The sequence below is a fragment of the Cetorhinus maximus genome, unplaced genomic scaffold, assembly GCF_964194155.1.
Source record: "Cetorhinus maximus unplaced genomic scaffold, sCetMax3.hap1.1 HAP1_SCAFFOLD_2345, whole genome shotgun sequence".
Classification (NCBI taxonomy): Eukaryota; Metazoa; Chordata; class Chondrichthyes; order Lamniformes; family Cetorhinidae; genus Cetorhinus; species Cetorhinus maximus.
The window spans coordinates 1-21,477 of NW_027598284.1; the positions used below are offsets into that span (position 1 = coordinate 1).

General features: G+C 50.4%; 1 protein-coding gene across 1 annotated transcript in view; it reads left to right on the forward strand.

Annotated features, from left to right (window-relative positions):
- Positions 1 to 8,976: 8,976 nt before the first annotated feature.
- LOC144677242 (DBH-like monooxygenase protein 2 homolog) overlaps positions 8,977 to 21,477 on the forward strand; it is a gene marked incomplete at its 3' end in the record, with an annotated part of 36,773 nt that continues 24,272 nt past the window's right edge. Inside the window, exons 1-5 of the mRNA XM_078537427.1 lie at positions 8,977 to 9,246; positions 10,367 to 10,513; positions 14,542 to 14,712; positions 15,871 to 15,954; positions 16,860 to 17,042. Of these exons, the coding sequence (XP_078393553.1) occupies positions 8,977 to 9,246; positions 10,367 to 10,513; positions 14,542 to 14,712; positions 15,871 to 15,954; positions 16,860 to 17,042 (855 nt within the window). The remainder of the gene's footprint in view (positions 9,247 to 10,366; positions 10,514 to 14,541; positions 14,713 to 15,870; positions 15,955 to 16,859; positions 17,043 to 21,477) is intronic.

The window sequence follows — 21,477 nt, forward strand, 5'->3', positions numbered from 1 at the left end:
TCCTGTTCCTGTGTAACAGGCTCGAGAGGGGCTGAATGGGGCCTCCTCCTGTTCCTGTGTAACAGGCTTGAGAGGGACTGAATGGGATCCTCCTGTTCCTGTGTAACAGGCTCGAGAGGGGCTGAATGGGGCCTCCTCCTGTTCCTGTGTAACAGGCTCGAGAGGGGCTGAATGGGGCCTCCTCCTGTTCCTGTGTAACAGGCTCGAGAGGGGCTGAATGGGGCTTGTTTTCCCTGGGTGAGTTGGCTGTTTTTTTTGCCAAGTCAGTGATGTGCCACTTTCGATGCGGGAGAGAGAGAGAGAGAGAGAGGATGGGGTTACACCTTGGAAAGCCTCTGATCGAGCACAGAATCGTCGGTGAGCATTGATTGGGAGCCTGGGAGCAGTGAATGATGTGTGTGTGTGTGAGCGTGTGTGTGAGCAGAGTTAATGACAGGGGGATTTGATCCGGTGGACCGTGAGTGAGTTACTGACGACAAGCTGTTGAACGGCCGGGATGTGCTGGGACTCGTACCTCACCCTCCCCACCACTTAACAAACAATGTCCTGGGATTAATTGCAGGTTCGTTCAGAGGCTGCGGAATGTGCAGAAGGGGATCGCTGAGATGTGCTCCCTCTCTCTCTCTCTCTCTCTCACACACACACACACAGACACACACAAACTCCCCCTCCCCCTCCCCTCCCCCTCCCTCTCCCCCTCCCTCTCCCCCTCCCTCTCCCCTCCCTCTCCCCTCCCTCTCCCCCTCCCTCTCCCCTCCCTCTCCCCCTCCCTCCCCCTCTCTCTCCCCCTCTCTCTCCCCCTCTCTCTCCCCCTCCCTCTCCCCTCCCTCTCCCCCTCCCTCTCCCCCTCCCTCTCCCCCTCCCTCTCCCCCTCCCTCTCCCCCTCCCTCTCCCCTCTCTCCCCCTCTCTCTCCCCTCCCTCTCCCCCTCCCTCTCCCCCTCCCTCTCCCCCTCCCTCTCCCCCTCCCTCTCCCCCTCCCTCTCCCTCTCCCCCTCCCTCTCCTCCTCCCTCTCCCTCTCCCTCTCCCTCTCCCCCCTCCCCCTCCCTCTCCCTCTCTCTCCCCCTCTCTCTCCCCCTCTCTCTCCCCTCTCCCCCTCCCTCTCCTCCTCCCTCCACCTCTCTCCCTCCACCTCTCTCCCTCTCCCCCTCCCCCTCCCTCTCTCTCCCCCTCTCTCTCCCCCTCCCTCTCTCCCCTCTCCCCCTCCCCCTCCTCCTCCCTCTCCCTCCACCTCTCTCCCTCCCCCTCTCTCCCTCCCCCTCTCTCCCTCCCCTCTCTCCCTCCCCCTCTCTCCCTCCCCCTCTCTCCCTCCCCTCTCTCCCTCCCCCTCTCTCCCTCCACCTCTCTCCCTCCCCTCTCTCCCTCCCCCTCTCTCCCTCCCCCTCTCTCCCTCCCCCTCTCTCCCTCCCCCTCTCTCCCTCCCCCTCTCTCCCTCCCCCTCTCTCCCTCCCCCTCTCTCCCTCCCCCTCTCTCCCTCCCCCTCTCTCCCTCCCCCTCTCTCCCTCCCCCTCTCTCCCTCCCCCTCTCTCCCTCCCCCTCTCTCCCTCCCCCTCTCTCCCTCCCCCTCTCTCCCTCCCCCTCTCTCCCTCCCCCTCTCTCCCTCCACCTCTCTCCCTCCACCTCTCCCCCTCCCCCTCTCCATCTCCCTCAGAAACTGAGGAAGCTTCCAGTCCCCCTCCCCCAATGGTGACGTGTTGCCCCAGTCAGATCCATCTTGTCAACCGGTCACCCACCTCCCCCCCCTCCAAATTCGTCACTCTCGACTTTGCCGCAACCTGATGAGTCCGAGTGGCGAATCTTTGAGGGATTGTCTCGCCTCGACCGCATTTCGCCGTCCGGCGCCCCCGCCACGTCTTCAAACCGCTTCGTTTACCGCTTCCCGTGACAGCGGCCACCAGAGCTCCCCGTGCCGCCACCCCTTGCGGGCAGGGGGAGAGGGGGGGGGGAGGGCCAGGCTCTTCCTCGCCGAGCGCAAACTCCCCCTGGGCGTTCTGTTTCTGCTGCCCTTGGCGGAAAGCAAGGCGGAAAGCCTTGCGTTGTGCCCCGGTAGCGCCGGGGTGGGGAGGGGAGCTGAATTTACCCAACGCCTGCCCACGTGCGCTTATAGGGTTAATTTACCTGGACCGGTTGCATAAACCAGGCTGGTGTTACTTGCAGTTTCGGGGATTGGCGCGGGCGCCCGGTCAACCGAGAGGCCTTTTAAGCCGATTAGCGGAGTAGGCGGCGCCGGAGAATTCCGTTGGCCGCCGGCCAGCTGCCGTGACCTGGGACACGCTGTCCGCACAGGCGGGGGAAGCGGACATGAGTCGGCATTTTCAACAAGCTGAAATCGGACAGAGACTTGAAGGGGGCAGATGTCTGGAGCGGGGAGGTGTGGAGGGATGAGACTCAGTCGGCATTTTCAAAAAGGTGAAGTCGGATAGAGACTTGAAGGGGACAGATGTCTGGAGCGGGGAGGTGTGGAGGGATGAGACTCAGTCGGCATTTTCAGAAAGGTGAAGTCGGATAGAGACTCGAAGGGGGCAGATGTCTGGAGCGGGAGGTGTGGAGGGATGAGACTCAGTCGGCATTTTCAAAAAGGTGAAGTCGGATAGAGACTAGAAGGGGACAGATGTTGGGGTGGGGGGAGGTGTTGAAGCAGACTCAGTCGGCATTTTCAAAAAGGTGAAGTCGGATAGAGACTTGAAGGGGACAGATGTCTGGAGCGGGGAGGTGTGGAGGGATGAGACTCAGTCGGCATTTTCAAAAAGGTGAAGTCGGATAGAGACTTGAAGGGGGCAGATGTCTGGAGCGGGGAGGTGTGGAGGGATGAGACTCAGTCGGCATTTTCAAAAAGGTGGAGTCGGATAGAGACTTGAAGGGGACAGATGTTTGGAGGGGGGAGGTGTGGAGGGATGAGACTCAGTCGGCATTTTCAAAAAGGTGAAGTTGGATAGAGACTTGAAGGGGGCAGATGTTTGGAGGGGGGAGGTGTGGAGGGATGAGACTCAGTCGGCATTTTCAAAAAGGTGAAGTCGGATAGAGACTTGAAGGGGACAGATGTCTGGAGCGGGGAGGTGTGGAGGGATGAGACTCAGTCGGCATTTTCAAAAAGGTGAAGTCGGATAGAGACTTGAAGGGGACAGATGTTTGGGGGGGTGGGGTGAGGTGTGGAGCAATGAGACTTTGCAGGGTAGTCGTGCTCTGAGCAGGACAGACCCCCACACGTCATGGGGGGTCGGACTCTCGGGCGGGTTTTATCCTGAGTCTAATCCCGTAGTGGGTCCGGGAAATGGGAAGGTGTGGCTGATGGGAAGCCCAAGCGGCGGGGATTGAAAGGATCCTGGGGAGGTGGTCATGAGGACATGGGTCGAGCCCAACAGGGACAAGAATTCTCGCTACCTGCTGTTAGGGAGGGAGTTCCTGGATTTTGTCCCCGTGTGGTGTAGGTACACCCACGGCGCTGTTAGGGAGGGAGTTCCAGGATTTTGTCCCGTGTGGTGTAGGTACACCCACGGCGCTGTTAGGGAGGGAGTTCCAGGATTTTGTCCCCGTGTGGTGTAGGTACACCCACGGCGCTGTTAGGGAGGGAGTTCCAGGATTTTGTCCCCGTGTGGTGTAGGTACACCCACGGCGCTGTTAGGGAGGGAGTTCCAGGATTTTGTCCCCGTGTGGTGTAGGTACACCCACAGCGCTGTTAGGGAGGGAGTTCCAGGATTTTGTCCGTGTGGTGTAGGTACACCCACAGCGCTGTTAGGGAAGGAGTTCCAGGATTTTGACCCAGCGACAGTGAAGGAACGGCCCATATATTCCCAAGTCGGGATGGTGTGAAGGGCTCGGAGGGGAACTTCCAGGTGGTGGTGTTCCCCATGTGTCTGCTGCCCTCGTCCTTCTAGATGGGAGCGGGTCGTGGGTTTGGGCGGCGCTGTCGAAGGAGCCTTGGCGAGTTGCTGCAGTGCATCTTGTAGATGGGACACACGCTGCTGCCACTGTGCGTCGGGGGTGATCCAGTTCAGTTTCTGGTCAATGGTAACCCCCAGGATGTTGCTTACAGGTGAATAAAATATAATTACTCCCCTTCTACCTACCGATGGAACCTGCAAGATGCAATTGTGATTCTTGTCAACTCTGACTTCCCTTTAATATTCAAGCAAACTCTAAACTTATCTAAAAATGCAAATGATAGATCCAACCTATTCGCCTGTACCTCAAACCTAACACCTCCGTCCTTTCATGATTTAAACACCACCTTCCCCTGTCTCCTATTATTTGCTGCCCAGCTTAATTAAATAACACACGCACACACACTCATACTCACGCACACACACACACACACGCATTCTCTCTCTCTCACACACACACACAAGCACACACACACGCATACAGACACACACACAAACACAGACACACACACACATAGATACACATACATACACGCGCGCACTCACACACACTCTCACACAGACACATACATACACACACACAGATACACACACATACATACACACTCACTCTCGCACACACTCTCACACAGACACATAAATACACACACACACAGATACACACACATATACACTCGCTCTCGCACACTCTCTCACACAGACACGTACATACACACACACAGATACACATGCATATATACACACTCGCTCTCGCACACACTCACACAGACACATACATACACACACATATACACTCGCTCTCGCACACACACTCTCACACAGACACATACATACACACACACACAGATACACATACATACACACTCGCTCTCGCGCACACTCACAGACACATATACACACTCACAGGTACACACACATACATACACACTCGCTCTCGCACACACTCTCACACAGACACATACATACACACACACAGATACACATGCATATATACACACTCGCTCTCGCACACACTCTCTCACACAGACACATACATACACACATAGATACACACACATAAATACACACTCTCGCACACACTCTCTCACACAGACACATACACACACACAGATATACACACATACATACACACTCACTCTTGCACACACTCTCTCACACAGGCACATACACACACACAGATATACACACATACATACACACTCACTCTTGCACACACTCTCTCACACAGACATATACATACACACAGATACACACGCATATATACACACTCGCTCTCGCACACACTCTCACACAGACACATACATACACACACACATACACATGCATATATACAAACTCGCTCTCGCACACACACTCTCACACAGGCACATACTTACACACACAGATACACACGCATATATACACACTCGCTCTCGCGCACACACTCTCACACACACATACATACACACACAGATACACACACATAAATACACACTCACTCTTGCACACACACTCACACAGACACACACACACACACAGGTACACACGCATATCTACACACTCGCTCTCGCACACACTCTCTCACACAGATATCCATACACACACACAGATACACACACACACACACACACAGAGACACACACGCACAGACACACATGCGCACACACAGCCCTTTTCACAGAATAACACACGAAACTATTACAGAAAACAACCTCCATCTCTCTCAATATCGGGAAAGGATTGAGAGGCTGAGCCTCCTCCTCTTCACAAAGGGAAGGCTGAGGGGATGAACTTATCAAGGAGCTGAAAGACTGGGATGGAGTGGGATGGAGAGAGGATGTTTCTCGCTGTTGGGGGTGCGCGGCAGAGTGCTTAATGTCACCGGGTAAGTAATCCAGGCACCCACATTGACGTCCATGGGTTCAAATCCCATCACAGCAGCTGGTGGGACTTAAATCCCAACTAACAAAATATGGAATCAAGCGGCGATCGTTGATAGTTGTGGGGAAATTAAAAACCCCACCTGGTTCAGCCAGGAGAAGGAAACCCGCTGCCTTTACTCAGTTAAACCCTACTCGTGACTCCAGACCCACAGCAAGGTGGTCGACTCTTAAATGCCCCTCCGAGCGAGGGCAATAAATCCCCCCTCAGGATAAAAAATAAAGATCAGTCAGAATAAAGATTAATCAGAATAAAGATTAATCAGAATAAAGATTAATCAGAATAAAGATTAATCAGAATAAAGATTATTAAAAATAAAGATCAGTCAGAATAAAGATTAATCAGAATAAAGATTAATCAGAATAAAGATTATTAAAAATAAAGATTAATCAGAATAAAGATTAATCAGAATAAAGATTAATCAGAATAAAGATTAATCAGAATAAAGATTAATCAGAATAAAGATTAATCAGAATAAAGATTATTAAAAATAAAGATCAGTCAGAATAAAGATTAATCAGAATAAAGATTAATCAGAATAAAGATTATTAAAAATAAAGATTAATCAGAATAAAGATTAATCAGAATAAAGATTATTAAAAATAAAGATCAGTCAGAATAAAGATTAATCAGAATAAAGATTAATCAGAATAAAGATTATTAAAAATAAAGATTAATCAGAATAAAGATTAATCAGAATAAAGATTAATCAGAATAAAGATTAATCAGAATAAAGATTAATAAAAATAAAGATTAATAAAAATAAAGATTAATCAGAATAAAGATTATTAAAAATTAAAGATTAATCAGAATAAAGATTATTAAAAATTAAAGATTAATCAGAATAAAGATTATTAAAAATTAAAGATTAATCAGAATAAAGATTAATCAGAATAAAGATTAATAAAAATAAAGATTAATAAAAATAAAGATTAATCAGAATAAAGATTAATCAGAATAAAGATTAATCAGAATAAAGATTATTAAAAATTAAAGATTAATCAGAATAAAGATTAATCAGAATAAAGATTAATCAGAATAAAGATTAATAAGAATAAAGATTAATCAGAATAAAGATTAATAAAAATAAAGATTAATAAAAATAAAGATTAATCAGAATAAAGATTATTAAAAATAAAGATTAATAAAAATAAAGATTAATCAGAATAAAGATTAATAAAAATAAAGATTAATAAAAATAAAGATTAATCAGAATAAAGATTATTAAAAATAAAGATTAATAAAAATAAAGATTAATCAGAATAAAGATTAATCAGAATAAAGATTAATAAAAATAAAGGTTAATCAGAATAAAGATTAATAAAAATAAAGATTAATAAAAATAAAGATTAATAAATATAAAGATTAATAAAAATAAAGATTAATAAAAATAAAGATTAATCGGAATAAAGATTAATAAAAATAAAGGTTAATCAGAATAAAGATTAATAAAAATAAAGATTAATCAGAATAAAGATTAATCAGAATAAAGATTAATAAAAATAAAGGTTAATCAGAATAAAGATTAATAAAAATAAAGATTAATCAGAATAAAGATTAATTAGAATAAAGATTAATAAAAATAAAGATTAATCAGAATAAAGATTAATCAAAATAAAGATTAATCAGAATAAAGATTAATAAAAATAAAGGTTAATCAGAATAAAGATTAATAAACATAAAGATTAATCAGAATAAAGATTAATTAGAATAAAGATTAATAAAAATAAAGGTTAATCAGAATAAAGATTAATAAACATAAAGATTAATCAGAATAAAGATTAATTAGAATAAAGATTAATAAAAATAAAGGTTAATCAGAATAAAGATTAATAAAAATAAAGATTAATCAGAATAAAGATTAATTAGAATAAAGATTAATAAAAATAAAGATTAATAAAAATAAAGATTAATCAGAATAAAGATTAATTAGAATAAAGATTAATCAGAATAAAGATTAATTAGAATAAAGATTAATAAAACTAAAGATTAATAAAAATAAAGATTAATAAGAATAAAGATCAATCAGAATAAAGATTAATAAAAATAAAGATTAATCAGAATAAAGATTAATTAAAATAAAGATTAATAAAAATAAAGATTAATAAGAATAAAGATCAATCAGGATAAAGATTAATAAAAATAAAGATTAATAAAAATAAAGATCAATCAGAATAAAGATTAATAAGAATAAAGATCAATCAGAATAAAGATTAATAAAAATAAAGATTAATCAGAATAAAGATTAATAAAAATAAAGACCAATCAGGATAAAGATTAATAAGAATAAAGATTAATCAGAATAAAGATTAATCAGAATAAAGATTAATTAAAATAAAGATTAATAAGATAAAGATTCATAAAAATAAAGATTAATCAGAATAAAGATTAATCAGAATAAAGATTAATAAAAATAAAGATTAATCAGAATAAAGATTAATCAAAATAAAGATTAATAAAGATTAATCAGAATAAAGATTAATAAAAATAAAGATTAATAAATATAAAGATAAATAAGTTAAAGATTCATAAAAATAAAGATGAATAAATATAAAGATTAATAAGTTAAAGATTCATAAAAATAAAGATTAATCAGAATAAAGATTAATAAGATTAAAGATTAATACGAATAAAGATTAATAAAAATAAAGATGAATAAGAATAAAGATTAATCAGAATAAAGATTAATAAAAATAAAGATGAATAAGAATAAAGATTAATAAAAATAAAGATTAATAAGATAAAGATTCATAAAAATAAAGATTAATTAGAATAAAGATTAATAAGAATAAAGATTAATCAAAATAAAGACTTATAAAACTAAAGACTTATAAAATAAAGTCTTGGAACGTTGCCAAGCCAAAAACCACCAAACTCTCTCTCACGCCCACACCCACACACACACCCACACCCACAACGCCCACACTCACCCATGTTCAAAGCCGCTGGTCTACTATTTCATAAGAAGACAAAAGGAAAGGATGGTTGTCGGGGACCACGAGCTGGTTACCTGAAAACAAACACAATTCTAATTCTTACCCACGCCACCCCACCCACACTCCCTCCTCCTGCCCTCCCGCTCACCCCTGCCCCCGCCCGACCCCCTCCACGGTAGGTATATATACCTGCCCCGAGCCAGGGTTGGCCACTACGCTGTTTGGCCGTGGAGAGGGAGGATGTCTGGGCGCGCCTCCACGCTGCTCGCTATTGCCTGCTTGCTCCCCGGGGTGACCCTGGCCCTGGGGGCCGGGCTCCTGCCCCACCAGGTGGAACTGGCGGAGGGCTTCCACCTGAGCTGGGAGGTGGACGTGGACTCGCGGCGGGTCACCTTCCTGGTGCTGGCCCGCACCCTGGGCTGGGTGGGGGTGGGGCTGACCCCCACAGGGGGCATGGACAAGGCCGACGTGGTGATCGGATGGGTCAAGGATGGACAGGCCTACTTTCACGTGAGCTGACCAGCGGGGGCGGGTCTGGGGTCCTGGAGATTGCGGGGGTGGGAGGGGGAGGTGGGTGGGTGAGGGGTGAAGGGGAGCGGTGGGGTGGACGGGGACTAGTCCGCACAGTTTGTTGGGGGGAGGGGGTGAGGGGTCCCACAGTTTTGGGGGTTGGGGGGGGGGGGTGAGGAGGGGGGTGGATAATGGGTGAAGGGGAGCGGTGGGGTGGAGGGGGACTAGTCCACACAATTTGTTGGGGGGAGGGGGTGAGGAGTCCCACAGATTGAGGGGGGTGAGGAGACCCACAGTTTGGAGGGGGAGGGAGGGTTGAGTGAGGAGTCCCACAGTTTGGAGGGGCAGGGAGGGTTGAGTGAGGAGTCCCACAGTTTGGAGGGGTAGGGAGGGTTGAGTGAGGAGTCCCACAGTTTGGAGGGGTAGGGAGGGTTGAGTGAGGAGCCCACAGTTTGGAGGGGTAGGGAGGGGGGAGGGGGGAGTGAGGAGTCCCACAGTTTGGAGGGGTAGTGAGGGTTGAGTGAGGAGTCCCACAGTTTGGAGGGGTAGGGAGGGTTGAGTGAGGAGTCCACAGTTTGGAGGGGTAGGGAGGGGGGAGTGAGGAGTCCCACAGTTTGGAGGGGGAGGGAGGGTTGAGTGAGGAGTCCCACAGTTTGGAGGGGTAGGGAGGGTTGAGTGAGGAGTCCCACAGTTTGGAGGGGTAGGGAGGGTTGAGTGAGGAGTCCCACAGTTTGGAGGGGTAGGGAGGGTTGAGTGAGGAGTCCCACAGTTTGGAGGGGTAGGGAGGGTTGAGTGAGGAGTCCCACAGTTTGGAGGGGTAGGGAGGGTTGAGTGAGGAGTCCCACAGTTTGGAGGGGTAGGGAGGGTTGAGTGAGGAGTCCCACAGTTTGGAGGGGTAGGGAGGGTTGAGTGAGGAGTCCACAGTTTGGAGGGGTAGGGAGGGGGGAGTGAGGAGTCCCCCAGTTTGGAGGGGGAGGGAGGGTTGAGTGAGGAGTCCCACAGTTTGGAGGGGTAGGGAGGGTTGAGTGAGGAGTCCCACAGTTTGGAGGGGTAGAGGGTTGAGTGAGGATCACTCAGGGGGTGAATTCCTCATTGCCAATGAGGTGTGTTCCGATCCCAGGACAGACACGGAGTCGGGAATAACGTCCCAGTGATCGATGATTCCCAGGATTACCAGCTCATGGGGCTGGTGGAAAATGAGACTCACACGGAAATGAGATTCCGACGCCCATTCCGAACATGTGATCCCCAGGACCTCGATATCACGGTAAGGAGAGATAGGGAGATGGGGTGGTTAGGGGGCTGGAGGAGGTTACAGAGATAGGGAGGGTTGTAGGGGTTAGGAGGAGGTTACAGAGATAGGGAGGGTTGTAGGGGCTGGAGGAAGTTACAGAGATAGGGAGGGTTGTAGGGGTTAGGAGGAGGTTACAGAGATAGGGAGGGTTGTAGGGGCTGGAGGAGGTTAAAGAGATAGGGAGGGGTGTAGGGGCTGGAGGAAGTTACAGAGATAGGGAGGGTTGTAGGGGTTAGGAGGAGGTTACAGAGATAAGGAGGGTTGTAGGGGCTGGAGGAGGTTACAGAGATAGGGAGGGGTGTAGGGGCTGGAGGAGGTTACAGAGATAGGGACGGGTGTAGGGGCTGGAGGAGGTTACAGAGATAGGGACGGTTGTAGGGGCTGGAGGAGGTTACAGAGATAGGGAGGGTGTAGGGGCTGATGGAGGTTACAGAGATAGGGAGGGTTGTAGGGTTTGGAGGAGGTTACAGAGATAGGGAGGGTTGTAGGGTTTGGAGGAGGTTACAAAGATAAGGAGGGTTGTAGGGGCTGGAGGAGGTTACAGAGATAGGTAGGGGTGTAGGGGCTGGAGGAGGTTACAGAGATAGGGACGGGTGTAGGGGCTGGAGGAGGTTACAGAGATAGGGAGGGGTGTAGGGTTTGGAGGAGGTGACAGGGATAGGGAGCATTGTAGGGAGTGGAGGAGGTTACAGAGATAGGGAGGGCTGTAGGGGCTGGAGGAGGTTACAGAGATAGGGACGGTTGTAGGGGCTGGAGGAGGTTACAGAGATAGGGAGGGTGTAGGGGCTGATGGAGGTTACAGAGATAGGGAGGGTTGTAGGGTTTGGAGGAGGTTACAGAGATAGGGAGGGTTGTAGGGTTTGGAGGAGGTTACAGAGATAAGGAGGGGTGTAGGGGGCTGGAGGAGGTTACAGAGATAGGGAGGGGTGTAGGGGGATGGAGGAGGTTACACAGATAGGGAGGGGTGTAGGGGCTGGAGGAGGTTACAGAGATAGGGAGGGTTGTAGGGGCTGGAGGAGGTTACAGAGATAGGGAGGGTTGTAGGGGCTGGAGGAGGTTACAGAGATGGGGAGGAGTGTAGGGTTTGGAGGAGGTGACAGGGATAGGGAGGGTTGTAGGGTTTGGAGGAGGTTACAGAGATAAGGAGGGGTGTAGGGGGCTGGAGGAGGTTACAGAGATAGGGAGGGGTGTAGGGGGATGGAGGAGGTTACAGAGATAGGGAGGGGTGTAGGGGCTGGAGGAGGTTACAGAGATAGGGAGGGTTGTAGGGGCTGGAGGAGGTTACAGAGATAGGGAGGGTTGTAGGGGCTGGAGGAGGTTACAGAGATGGGGAGGAGTGTAGGGTTTGGAGGAGGTGACAGGGATAGGGAGGGGGAGAAAGGGAGGAATTTGAAGATGAGGAAGGGCAGTTTTAACATCGAGGTGTTGCTGTGCGGGGAGTGAGAGTGGGATGAGTGAGTGACCCTCGGATTGAGAAGGGACGAGGTGTTGCTGTGCGGGGAGTGAGAGTGGGGTGGGTGAGTGACCCTCGGAGTGAGAGTGGGCGAGGTGTGGCTGTGCGGAGAGTGGGAGTGGGGTGGGTGAGTGACCCTCGGAGTGAGAGTGGACGAGGTGTTGCTTTGCGGGGAGTGAGAGTGGGATGGGTGAGTGACCCTCGGAGTGAGAGTGGACGAGGTGTTCCTGTGTTGGGAGTGAGAGTGGGATGGGTGAGTGACCCTCGGAGTGAGAGTGGACGAGGTGTTGCTGTGCGGGGAGTGAGAGTGGGACGGGTGAGTGACCCTCGGAGTGAGAGTGGACGAGGTGTGGCTGTGCGGGGAGTGAGAGTGGGATGGGTGAGTGACCCTCGGAGTGCGAGTGGGATGGGTGAGTGACCCTTGGAGTGAGAGGGGACACAGAGGCCGGAGAACATTCCCCATTTCCCTCCAAGCCTCCTCGGGTGAGGGTGTCATCAACATTTGGAACACAAACTGAGGAATCATTTAAAATCGAGTCAAACAATTGGACTATCCAAACCTCGGCTACTATTTCGATCTTCCCTCCATGGAGTGAGGGTATGTGGGGTAGGGGCAGAACCACACCACACCCTCAATTACCCTTCAACCGAGAGGGGAGCTCCAACATCTCTGAGGTGCAGGTAAGAGTCATTCCTCTGGGATTGGAGTCACTCCCTATCTCTGTAACCTCCTCCAGCCCCTACACCCCTCCCTATCTCTGTAACCCTCCTCCAGCCCCTACAACCCTCCCTATCTCTGTAACCTCCTCCAGCCCCTACACCCCTCCCTATCTCTGTAACCCTCCTCCAGCCCCTACAACCCTCCCTATCTCTGTAACCTCCTCCAGCCCCTACAACCCTCCCTATCTCTGTAACCTCCTCCAGCCCCCTACAACCCTCCCTATCTCTGTAACCTCCTCCAGCCCCTACACCCCTCCCTATCTCTGTAACCTCCTCCAGCCCCTACACCCCTCCCTATCTCTGTAACCCTCCTCCAGCCCCTACACCCCTCCCTATCTCTGTAACCTCCTCCAGCCCCCTACACCCCTCCCTATCTCTGTAACCTCCTCCATCCCCTACAACCCTCCCTATCTCTGTAACCTCCTCCAGCCCCTACAACCCTCCCTATCTCTGTAACCTCCTCCAGCCCCTACAACCCTCCCTATCTCTGTAACCCTCCTCCAGCCCCTACAACCCTCCCTATCTCTGTAACTTCCTCCAGCCCCTACAACCCTCCCTATCTCTGTAACCCTCCTCCAACTCCTACACCCTCCCTATCTCTGTAACCATCTCCAGCCCCTACAACCCTCCCTATCTCGGTATCCCTCCTCCAGCCCCTACAACCCTCCCTATCTCTGTAACCTCCTCCAGCCCCTACAACCCTCCCTATCTCTGTAACCTCCTCCAGCCCCTACAACCCTCCCTATCTCTGTAACCTCCTCCAGCCCCCTACAACCCTCCCTATCTCTGTAACCTCCTCCAGCCCCTACACCCCTCCCTATCTCTGTAACCTCCTCAAGCCCCTACACCCCTCCCTATCTCTGTAACCTCCTCCAGCCCCTACAACCCTCCCTATCTCTGTAACACTCCTCCAGCCCCGGCAACCCTCCCTATCTCTGTAACCCTCCTCCAGCCCCTACAACCCTCCCTATCTCTGTAACCTCCTCCAGCCCCTACAACCCTCCCTATCTCTGTAACCTCCTCCAGCCCCTACAACCCTCCCTATCTCTGTAACCTCCTCCTCCACCCTCCCATCTCTGTAACCTCCTCCTCCACCCTCCCTATCTCTGTAACCTCCTCCAGCTCCCTACAACCCTCCCTATCTCTGTAACACTCCTCCAGCCCCGGCAACCCTCCCTATCTCTGTAACCCTCCTCCAGCCCCTACAACCCTCCCTATCTCTGTAACACTCCTCCAGCCCCGGCAACCCTCCCTATCTCTGTAACCCTCCTCCAGCCCCTACAACCCTCCCTATCTCTGTAACCTCCTCCAGCCCCTACAACCCTCCCTATCTCTGTAACCTCCTCCAGCCCCTACAACCCTCCCTATCTCTGTAACCTCCTCCTCCACCCTCCCATCTCTGTAACCTCCTCCTCCACCCTCCCTATCTCTGTAACCTCCTCCAGCTCCCTACAACCCTCCCTATCTCTGTAACACTCCTCCAGCCCCGGCAACCCTCCCTATCTCTGTAACCCTCCTCCAGCCCCTACAACCCTCCCTATCTCTGTAACCTCCTCCTCCACAAGCTCCCTACACAACCGGCTCAGCGCTGGTCCTCTTCCCTGTGGACCAAATCGGACGTAGAGGGCGATCGATGATGGTTTCGAGGTCGGTTTTGATGGAGTCTCGCTTTGGTGTCCAGGCTCCGATAAGTGAGCTGGAATTTCCTGATGGGTTTGGGAAGGTCCTGCCCAGAAGCGTTTGCCCGGCTCTCCTGTTTATGGGAGTCCACCAACGCCACCGATCTCCGGACCACCGTGGCTAATAACCCCTGTGCTCTCTGCTCCAGGATGATACGCTCAGGGTCATATTCGCTTGCGGGATTTCCGACCCAACCAGCCTCACCGAGGTGCCCTACCATGGAGCGGCAGCGGGCATTAAATCAGCGCGCCTTCTCAACTATGCCCGCATCTCTGCCCCGCAGCCCAATAACAGCAGCAGCATCAGCCTCACCACGAATGTGAGTAGCACCAGACATCTCCTCCGATCGGCCAGACGCTGCGGCGCTCCCTCAGCGCTGACCCTCCCGACAGTGCGGCGCTCCCTCAGCGCTGACCCTTCCGACAGTGCGGCGCTCCCTCAGCACTGACCCTCCGACAGTGCGGCTCTCCCTCAGCGCTGACCCTCCGACAGTGCGGCGCTCCCTCAGCACTGACCCTCCGACAGTGCGGCGCTCCCTCAGTACTCACCCTCCGACAGTGCGGCTCTCCCTCAGCACTGACCCTCCGACAGTGCGGCTCTCCCTCAGCACTGACCCTCCGACAGTGCGGCTCTCCCTCAGCACTGACCCTCCGACAGTGCGGCTCTCCCTCAGCGCTGACCCTCCGACAGTGCGGCTCTCCCTCAGCGCTGACCCTCTGACAGTGCGGCTCTCCCTCAGCACTGACCCTCTGACAGTGCGGCTCTCCCTCAGCACTGACCCTCTGACAGTGCGGCGCTCCCTCAGTACTGACCCTCCGAAAGTGCGGTGCTCCCTCAGCACTGACCCTCCGACAGTGCGGCGCTCCCTCAGTGCTGACCCTCCGAAAGTGCGGCGCTCCCTCAGTACTGACCCTCCGACAGTGCGGCTCTCCCTCAGCACTGACCCTCCGACAGTGCGGCTCTCCCTCATCACTGACCCTCCGACAGTGCGGCTCTCCCTCAGTACTGACCCTCCGACAGTGCGGCGCTCCCTCAGCACTGACCCTCCGACAGTGCGGCGCTCCCTCAGCACTGACCCTCCGACAGTGCGGCGCTCCCTCAGCACTGACCCTCCGACAGTGCGGCGCTCCCTCAGTACTGACCCTCCCAACAGTGCGGCGCTCCCTCAGCACTGACCCTCCGACAGTGCGGCACTCCCTCAGCGCTGACCCTCCGACAGTGCGGCGCTCCCTCAGCACTGACCCGCCGACAGTGCGGCACTCCCTCAGCACTGACCCTCCGACAGTGCGGCTCTCCCTCGGTACTGACCCTCCGACAGTGCGGCTCTCCCTCAGCACTGACCCTCCGACAGTGCGGCGCTCCCTCAGCACTGACCCTGCGACAGTGCGGCTCTCCCTCAGCACTGACCCTGGGATCCTGATTCTTGGGATCCGATCACCCAGAATTGTAATGGAAAATCTTTTGTCCTCTCCTGCAGCTTACAATCCCCGAAGATTCAACATTCTACAGTTGTCAGATTGGGAGGCTTCCCAACCTGGGGAGGAAGCATCATGTGTATATGGTACGTGCCCCATGACCATCTACTGTATTTGAGTGACATTCTGTACCAATCCATATATCTCAGTGTGACAGGGAATGACAGGGCTGTCGGAGTGAGGGATACGGGGAGACGGCGGGAGTGAGGGATACGGGGAGATGGCGGGAGCGAGGAATACGGGGATATGGCGGGAGTGAGGGATACGGGGAGAGGGCGGGAGTGAGGGATACGGGGAGAGGGTGGGAGTGAGGGATACGGGGAGAGGGCGGGAGTGAGGGATACGGGGAGAGGGCGGGAGTGAGGGATACGGGGAGACGGCGGGAGTGAGGGATACGGGGAGAGGGCGGGAGTGAGGGATACGGGGAGAGGGCGGGAGTGAGGGATACGGGGAGAGGGCGGGAGTGAGGGATACGGGGAGACGGCGGGAGTGAGGGATACGGGAGGAGACGGCGGGAGTGAAGGATACGGGGAGACGGCGGGAGTGAGGGATACGGGGAGAGGGCGGGAGTGAGGGATACGGGGAGAGGGCGGGAGTGAGGGATACGGGGAGAGGGCGGGAGTGAGGGATACGGGGAGACGGCGGGAGTGAGGGATACGGGGAGAGGGCGGGAGTGAGCGATACGGGGAGACGGCGGGAATGAGGGATACGGGGAGAGGGCGGGAGTGAGGGATACGGGGAGAGGGCGGGAGTGAGGGATACGGGGAGAGGGCGGGAATGAGGGATACGGGGAGACGGCGGGAGTGAGGGATACGGGGAGAGGGTGGGAGTGAGGGATACGGGGAGACGGCGGGAGTGAGGGATATAGACATCAGGAGCGAGTTCACCGTGAGGTCTCGGGGGTGCTGGACGGGGCAGAGAACGTCCTCGATTTGCCTCGGTTCCCCCTCCCTGACTCAGACTCAACCTCCCGCTTCCCGTTCCCCTGCAGGTGGAGACGTCTGTCCCCCAGACCAGCCGGCCGTTCGTCCACCACATCCTGCTGTTCCTCTGCCCGGGCACCTTCACCAGCGCAGCGATCTCCGGCCCTCAGGCATGCTACGCCCGATCGGTGCAAATGTTCTACTTCGCTCGGTGCACCGAGGTCTTGGCCGGATGGGCTGTCGGAGGACAGGTGAGGTGATTGTCGTTGCACTGGGTTCGAGGCAGGCTCCTTCCCCTCAGCCCCTAACCGGAGACTCCCCACCCCCCCAAACCGGCGGGTTGTCTGGGATTCGGGCGGGGGGGGGTGGGGGTGTGGGGGTTAAGAATGAGGATTGGGGTCGGCATTTCGGGTTGGGAGTTCGGGCAAACGTTTTTGGGGGGTTTTTATTTGGGGTTAGGGGTTAGGGTTAGAGCGTTTAGGGCTAGAGTTCGGGATATATTCCCCATGGATTGGTTAGGGGTTGGAGCTAGTGTTAGGGGTTATGTTGGGGTTAGGGGTCAGGGTTTATGTTGGGGTTAGGGTTGGGGTTGGGTTCGGGGTTAGGGTTTATGTTGGGGTTAGGGTTAGGGGCTAGGGTGATGTTAAGGGTTTAGGGTTAGAGTTAGGGATATGTTCCCTATAGATTGGTTAGGGGTTAGGGTTAGGGGTTAGTATTGGGTTAGGTTTGGGCCTAGCGTTAGCGTGATGGTTAGGGTTTATTGTTAGAGTTAGGGATATATCCCCTATGGATTGGTTAGGGGTTAGGGTTTATGTTGGGGTTTGGGTTAGGGTTAGGGTTAGGGTTAGGGTGATGTTTAGGGTTAGAGTTAGGGATATGTTCCCTATAGATTGTTTAGGTATTAGTGGTTATGGTTAGGGTTAGATTTGGGCCTAGCGTTAGCATGATGGTTAGGGTTTAGGGTTAGAGTTAGGGATATGTTCCCTTTGGATTGGTTAGGGGTTAGGGGTTAGGGTTTAGGGGTTAGGGTTTACGTTGGGGTTGGGGCTAGGGTTAGTGTTTATGTTGGGGTTAGGGTTAGGGTTAAGGGTTAGGGTTCAGGTTTACGTTGGGGTTTGGGTTAGGGTTAGGGTTAGGGTTTGGGTTAGAGTTAGGGTTTATGTTGGGATTAAAGTTAGGTGTTAGGGTTAGGATTGGGGTTAGAGTTAGGGTGATTGTTAGGGTTTAGGGTTAGAGTTAGGGATATATCGCCTATGGATTGGTTAGGGGTTGGGGTTAGGGTTAGGATTTGGGGTTAGGGTTAGGATTTATGTTGGGGTTAGGGTTAGGGTTGAGGTTAGGGATAGGGTTTATTTTGGGGTTAGTGTTAGGGTTAGGGTTAGGGTTAGGAGTTAGGGTTAGGGTTTATGTTGGTGTTAGGGTTAGGGTTAGGGTTGAGGTTAGGGTTAGGGTTTATTTTGTGTTTAGTGTTAATGTTAGGGTTGGGGTTAGGGTTAGGGCTTATGTTGGGGTTAGGGATTAGGGTTAGGTGTTAGGGTTAGGGTTTGGGTTAGAGTTAGGGTGATTGTTAGGGTTAGGGTTAGGGTTAGGGCTAGGGCTAGGGTTAAGGGTTAGGGTTCAGGCTTATGTTGGGGTTTGGGTTAGGGTTAGGGTTAGGGTTTGGGTTAGAGTTAGGGTTTATGTTGGGATTAGAGTTAGGTGTTAGGGTTAGGTTCGGGGTTAGAGTTAGGGTGATTGTTAGGGTTTAGGGTTAGAGTTAGGGATATATCGCCTATGGATTGGTTAGGGGTTGGGGTTAGGGTTAGGAGTTAGGGTTATGGTTAGGAGTTAGGGCTAGGGTTTATGTTGGGGTTAGGGTTAGGGTTAGGGTTGAGGTTAGGGATAGGGTTTATTTTGGGGTTAGGGTTAGGGTTAGGGTTATGGTTAGGGTTAGGGTTAGGAGTTAGGGTTAGGGTTTATGTTGGTGTTAGGGTTAGGGTTAGGGTTGGGGTTAGGGTTAGGGTTTATTTTTTTTAGGGTTAGGGTTAGGGTTAGGGTTGGGGTTAGGGTTAGGGCTTATGTTGGGGTTAGAGATTCGGGTTAGGTGTTAGGGTTTGGGTTAGAGTTAGGGTGATTGTTAGGGTTAGGGTTAGGGTTAGGGTTAAGGGTTAGGGTTCGGGTTAGGGTTAGGGGTAGGGTTTGGGTTAGAGTTAGGGTTTATGTTGGGATTAGAGTTAGGTGTTTGGGTTAGGGTTAGGGTTAGGAGTTAGGGTTAGGGTTTATGTTGGTGTTAGAGTTAGGGTTAGGGTTGGGGTTAGGGTTAGGGTTTATTTTGTGTTTAGGGTTAGGGTTAGGTTTGGTGTTAGGGTTAGGGCTTATGCTGGGGTTAGGGATTAGGGTTAGGTGTTAGGGTTAGGGTTTGGGTTAGAGTTAGGGTGATTGTTAGGGTTTAGGTTTAGAGTTAGGGATATATCGCCTATGGATTGGTTAGGGGTTAGCGTTAGGGTTAGGAGTTAGGGTTAGGGTTTATGTTGGTGTTAGGGTTAGAGTTAGGGTTAGGATTTATGTTAGGGTTTGGGTTAGGGTTACGGTTTGGGTTAGAGTTAGGGTTTATGTTGGGGTTAGGGTTAGGTGTTAGGGTTAGGGTTGGAGTTAGAGTTAGGGTGATTGTTAGGGTATAGGGTTGGAGTTAGGGTTAAGGTCAGGGTTAGGGTTTATGTTGGGGTTAGTGTTAGGGTTAGGGTTATGGTTAGGGTTAGGAGTTAGGGTTAGGGTTTATGTTGGTGTTAGGGTTAGAGTTAGGGTTTAGGTTAGGGTTGGGGTTAGGGTTAGGGTCAGGGTTAGGGTTTATGTTGGGGTTAGGGTTAGGGTTAGGAGTTAGGGTTAGGGTTTATGTTGGGTTATGGTTAGTGTTACGGTTAGGGTTGGGGTTAGGTTTAGGGTTTATGTTGGGGTTAGGGTTAGGGTTTATGTTGGGTTTAGGGTTATGGTTAGGGTTAGGGTTAGGGTTTATGTTGGGCTTAGGGTTAGGGTTTATTTTGGGGTTAAGGTTAGGATTAGGGCTGGGGTTAGGATTAGGGTTTATGTTTGGATTCGGGGTTAGGGATAGGTGTTAGGGTTAGGGTCGGGGCTAGTGTTAGGGTGATTGTTAGGCTTTAGGGTTAGAGTTAGGGATATATCCCCTATGGATTGGGTAGGGATTAGGGTTTAGGGTTAGGTGTTAGGGTTAGTGTTTATATTGGAGTTAGGGTTATGGTTGGTGTTAGGGTTAGCATTTATGTTAGGGTTTGGGTTAGGGTTACGGTTTGGGTTAGAGTTAGGGTTTATGTTGGGGTTAGGGTTAGGTGTTAGGGTTAGGGTTGGAGTTAGAGTTAGGGTGATTGTTAGGGTATAGGGTTAGAGTTAGGGATTTATCCCCTATGGATTGGTTCAGTGTTAGGGTTTAGGGTTAGGGGTTAGGGTTAGGGTTTATGTTGGGGTTTGGGTTAGGGTTGGGGTTAGGTTTAGGGTGATGGTTAGGGTTAGAGTTAGGGATATGTTCCCTATAGATTGATTAGGGGTTAGGGTTAGGGTTAAGTTTGGGCCTAGCGTTAGCTTGATGGTTAGGGTTTAGAGTTAGAGTTAGGGATATGTTCCCTATAGATTGTTTAGGGGTTAGGGGTTAGGGTTTAGGGGTTAGGGTTTATGTTGGGGTTAGGGTTAGGTTTGAGGTTAGGGCTAGGGTGATCGTTAGGGTTTAGGGTTAGCGTTAGGGGTATGTTCCCTATGGATTGGTTAGGGGTTAGGGTTAGGGTTTAAGTTGGGGTCAGGGTTAGGGTTGGAGTTAGGGTGATGTTTAGGGTTAGAGTTAGGGATATGTTCCCTATGGATTGGTTAGGGGTTAGGGGTGAAAGTTAGTTTTAGGGTAGGGTTTGGTTTAGGGGTTAGAGTTAGCATTAGTGTTTGGTTAAGGATTAAGGTTAGGGTTAGATTTTGGGCTGGGGTTTGGGTTAAGGTTTGGTTTCAGTTTAGGGTTAGGTTTAGGGTTAGTGTTATTTTTAGTGTTAGGCCTTCAGTGAGGGTTAGGGTTAGGGTTGGTGTTAGGGTTAGGGTTAGGGTTAGGGTTAGGGTTAAGTTTAGTGCTATGTCTTGGGTTAGGTTTGGGGTTAGGTTTAGGGTGAGATATTAGGTCTTGTGTGAGGGTTGGGGTTAGGCATAAGGCTAAGATTTGTGTTAGATTTGGGGTTAAGCCTAAGGTTAGGGTTAGGTTTAGGGTTAAGGTTAGGGGTTAGAGTTAGGGTTAGGGGTTAGAGTTAGGGTTTATGTTGGGGTTAGGGTTAGGGTTAGTGTTAGGTATTAGTGTTAGTGTGAGGGTTAGTGTTAGGGATATGGCTTAGATTAGGGCTAGGTTTAGTGTTAAACCTAGGGTTAGGGTTAGGGTTAGAGTTAGGGGTAGGGGTAGGGTTAGAGTTAGGGTTAGCGTTAGGGTTAGGGTTAAGGATAAGGCTAGGATTAGCGCTAGGATTAATGTTAGTTTTGGGGTTAAGCCTTGGGTTAGGTTTAGGGTTGGGGTTAGAGTTGGAGTTAGGGTTGGGGTTAGGGTTAGGGGTTAGGGGTTAAGGGTTAGGGGATAGGGTTGGGGTTAGGGTTCATGTTGGGTTTAGTGTTAGATATTAGTGTTAGTGTGAGGGTTAGTGTTAGGGAAATGGCTTAGATTAGGGCTAGGCT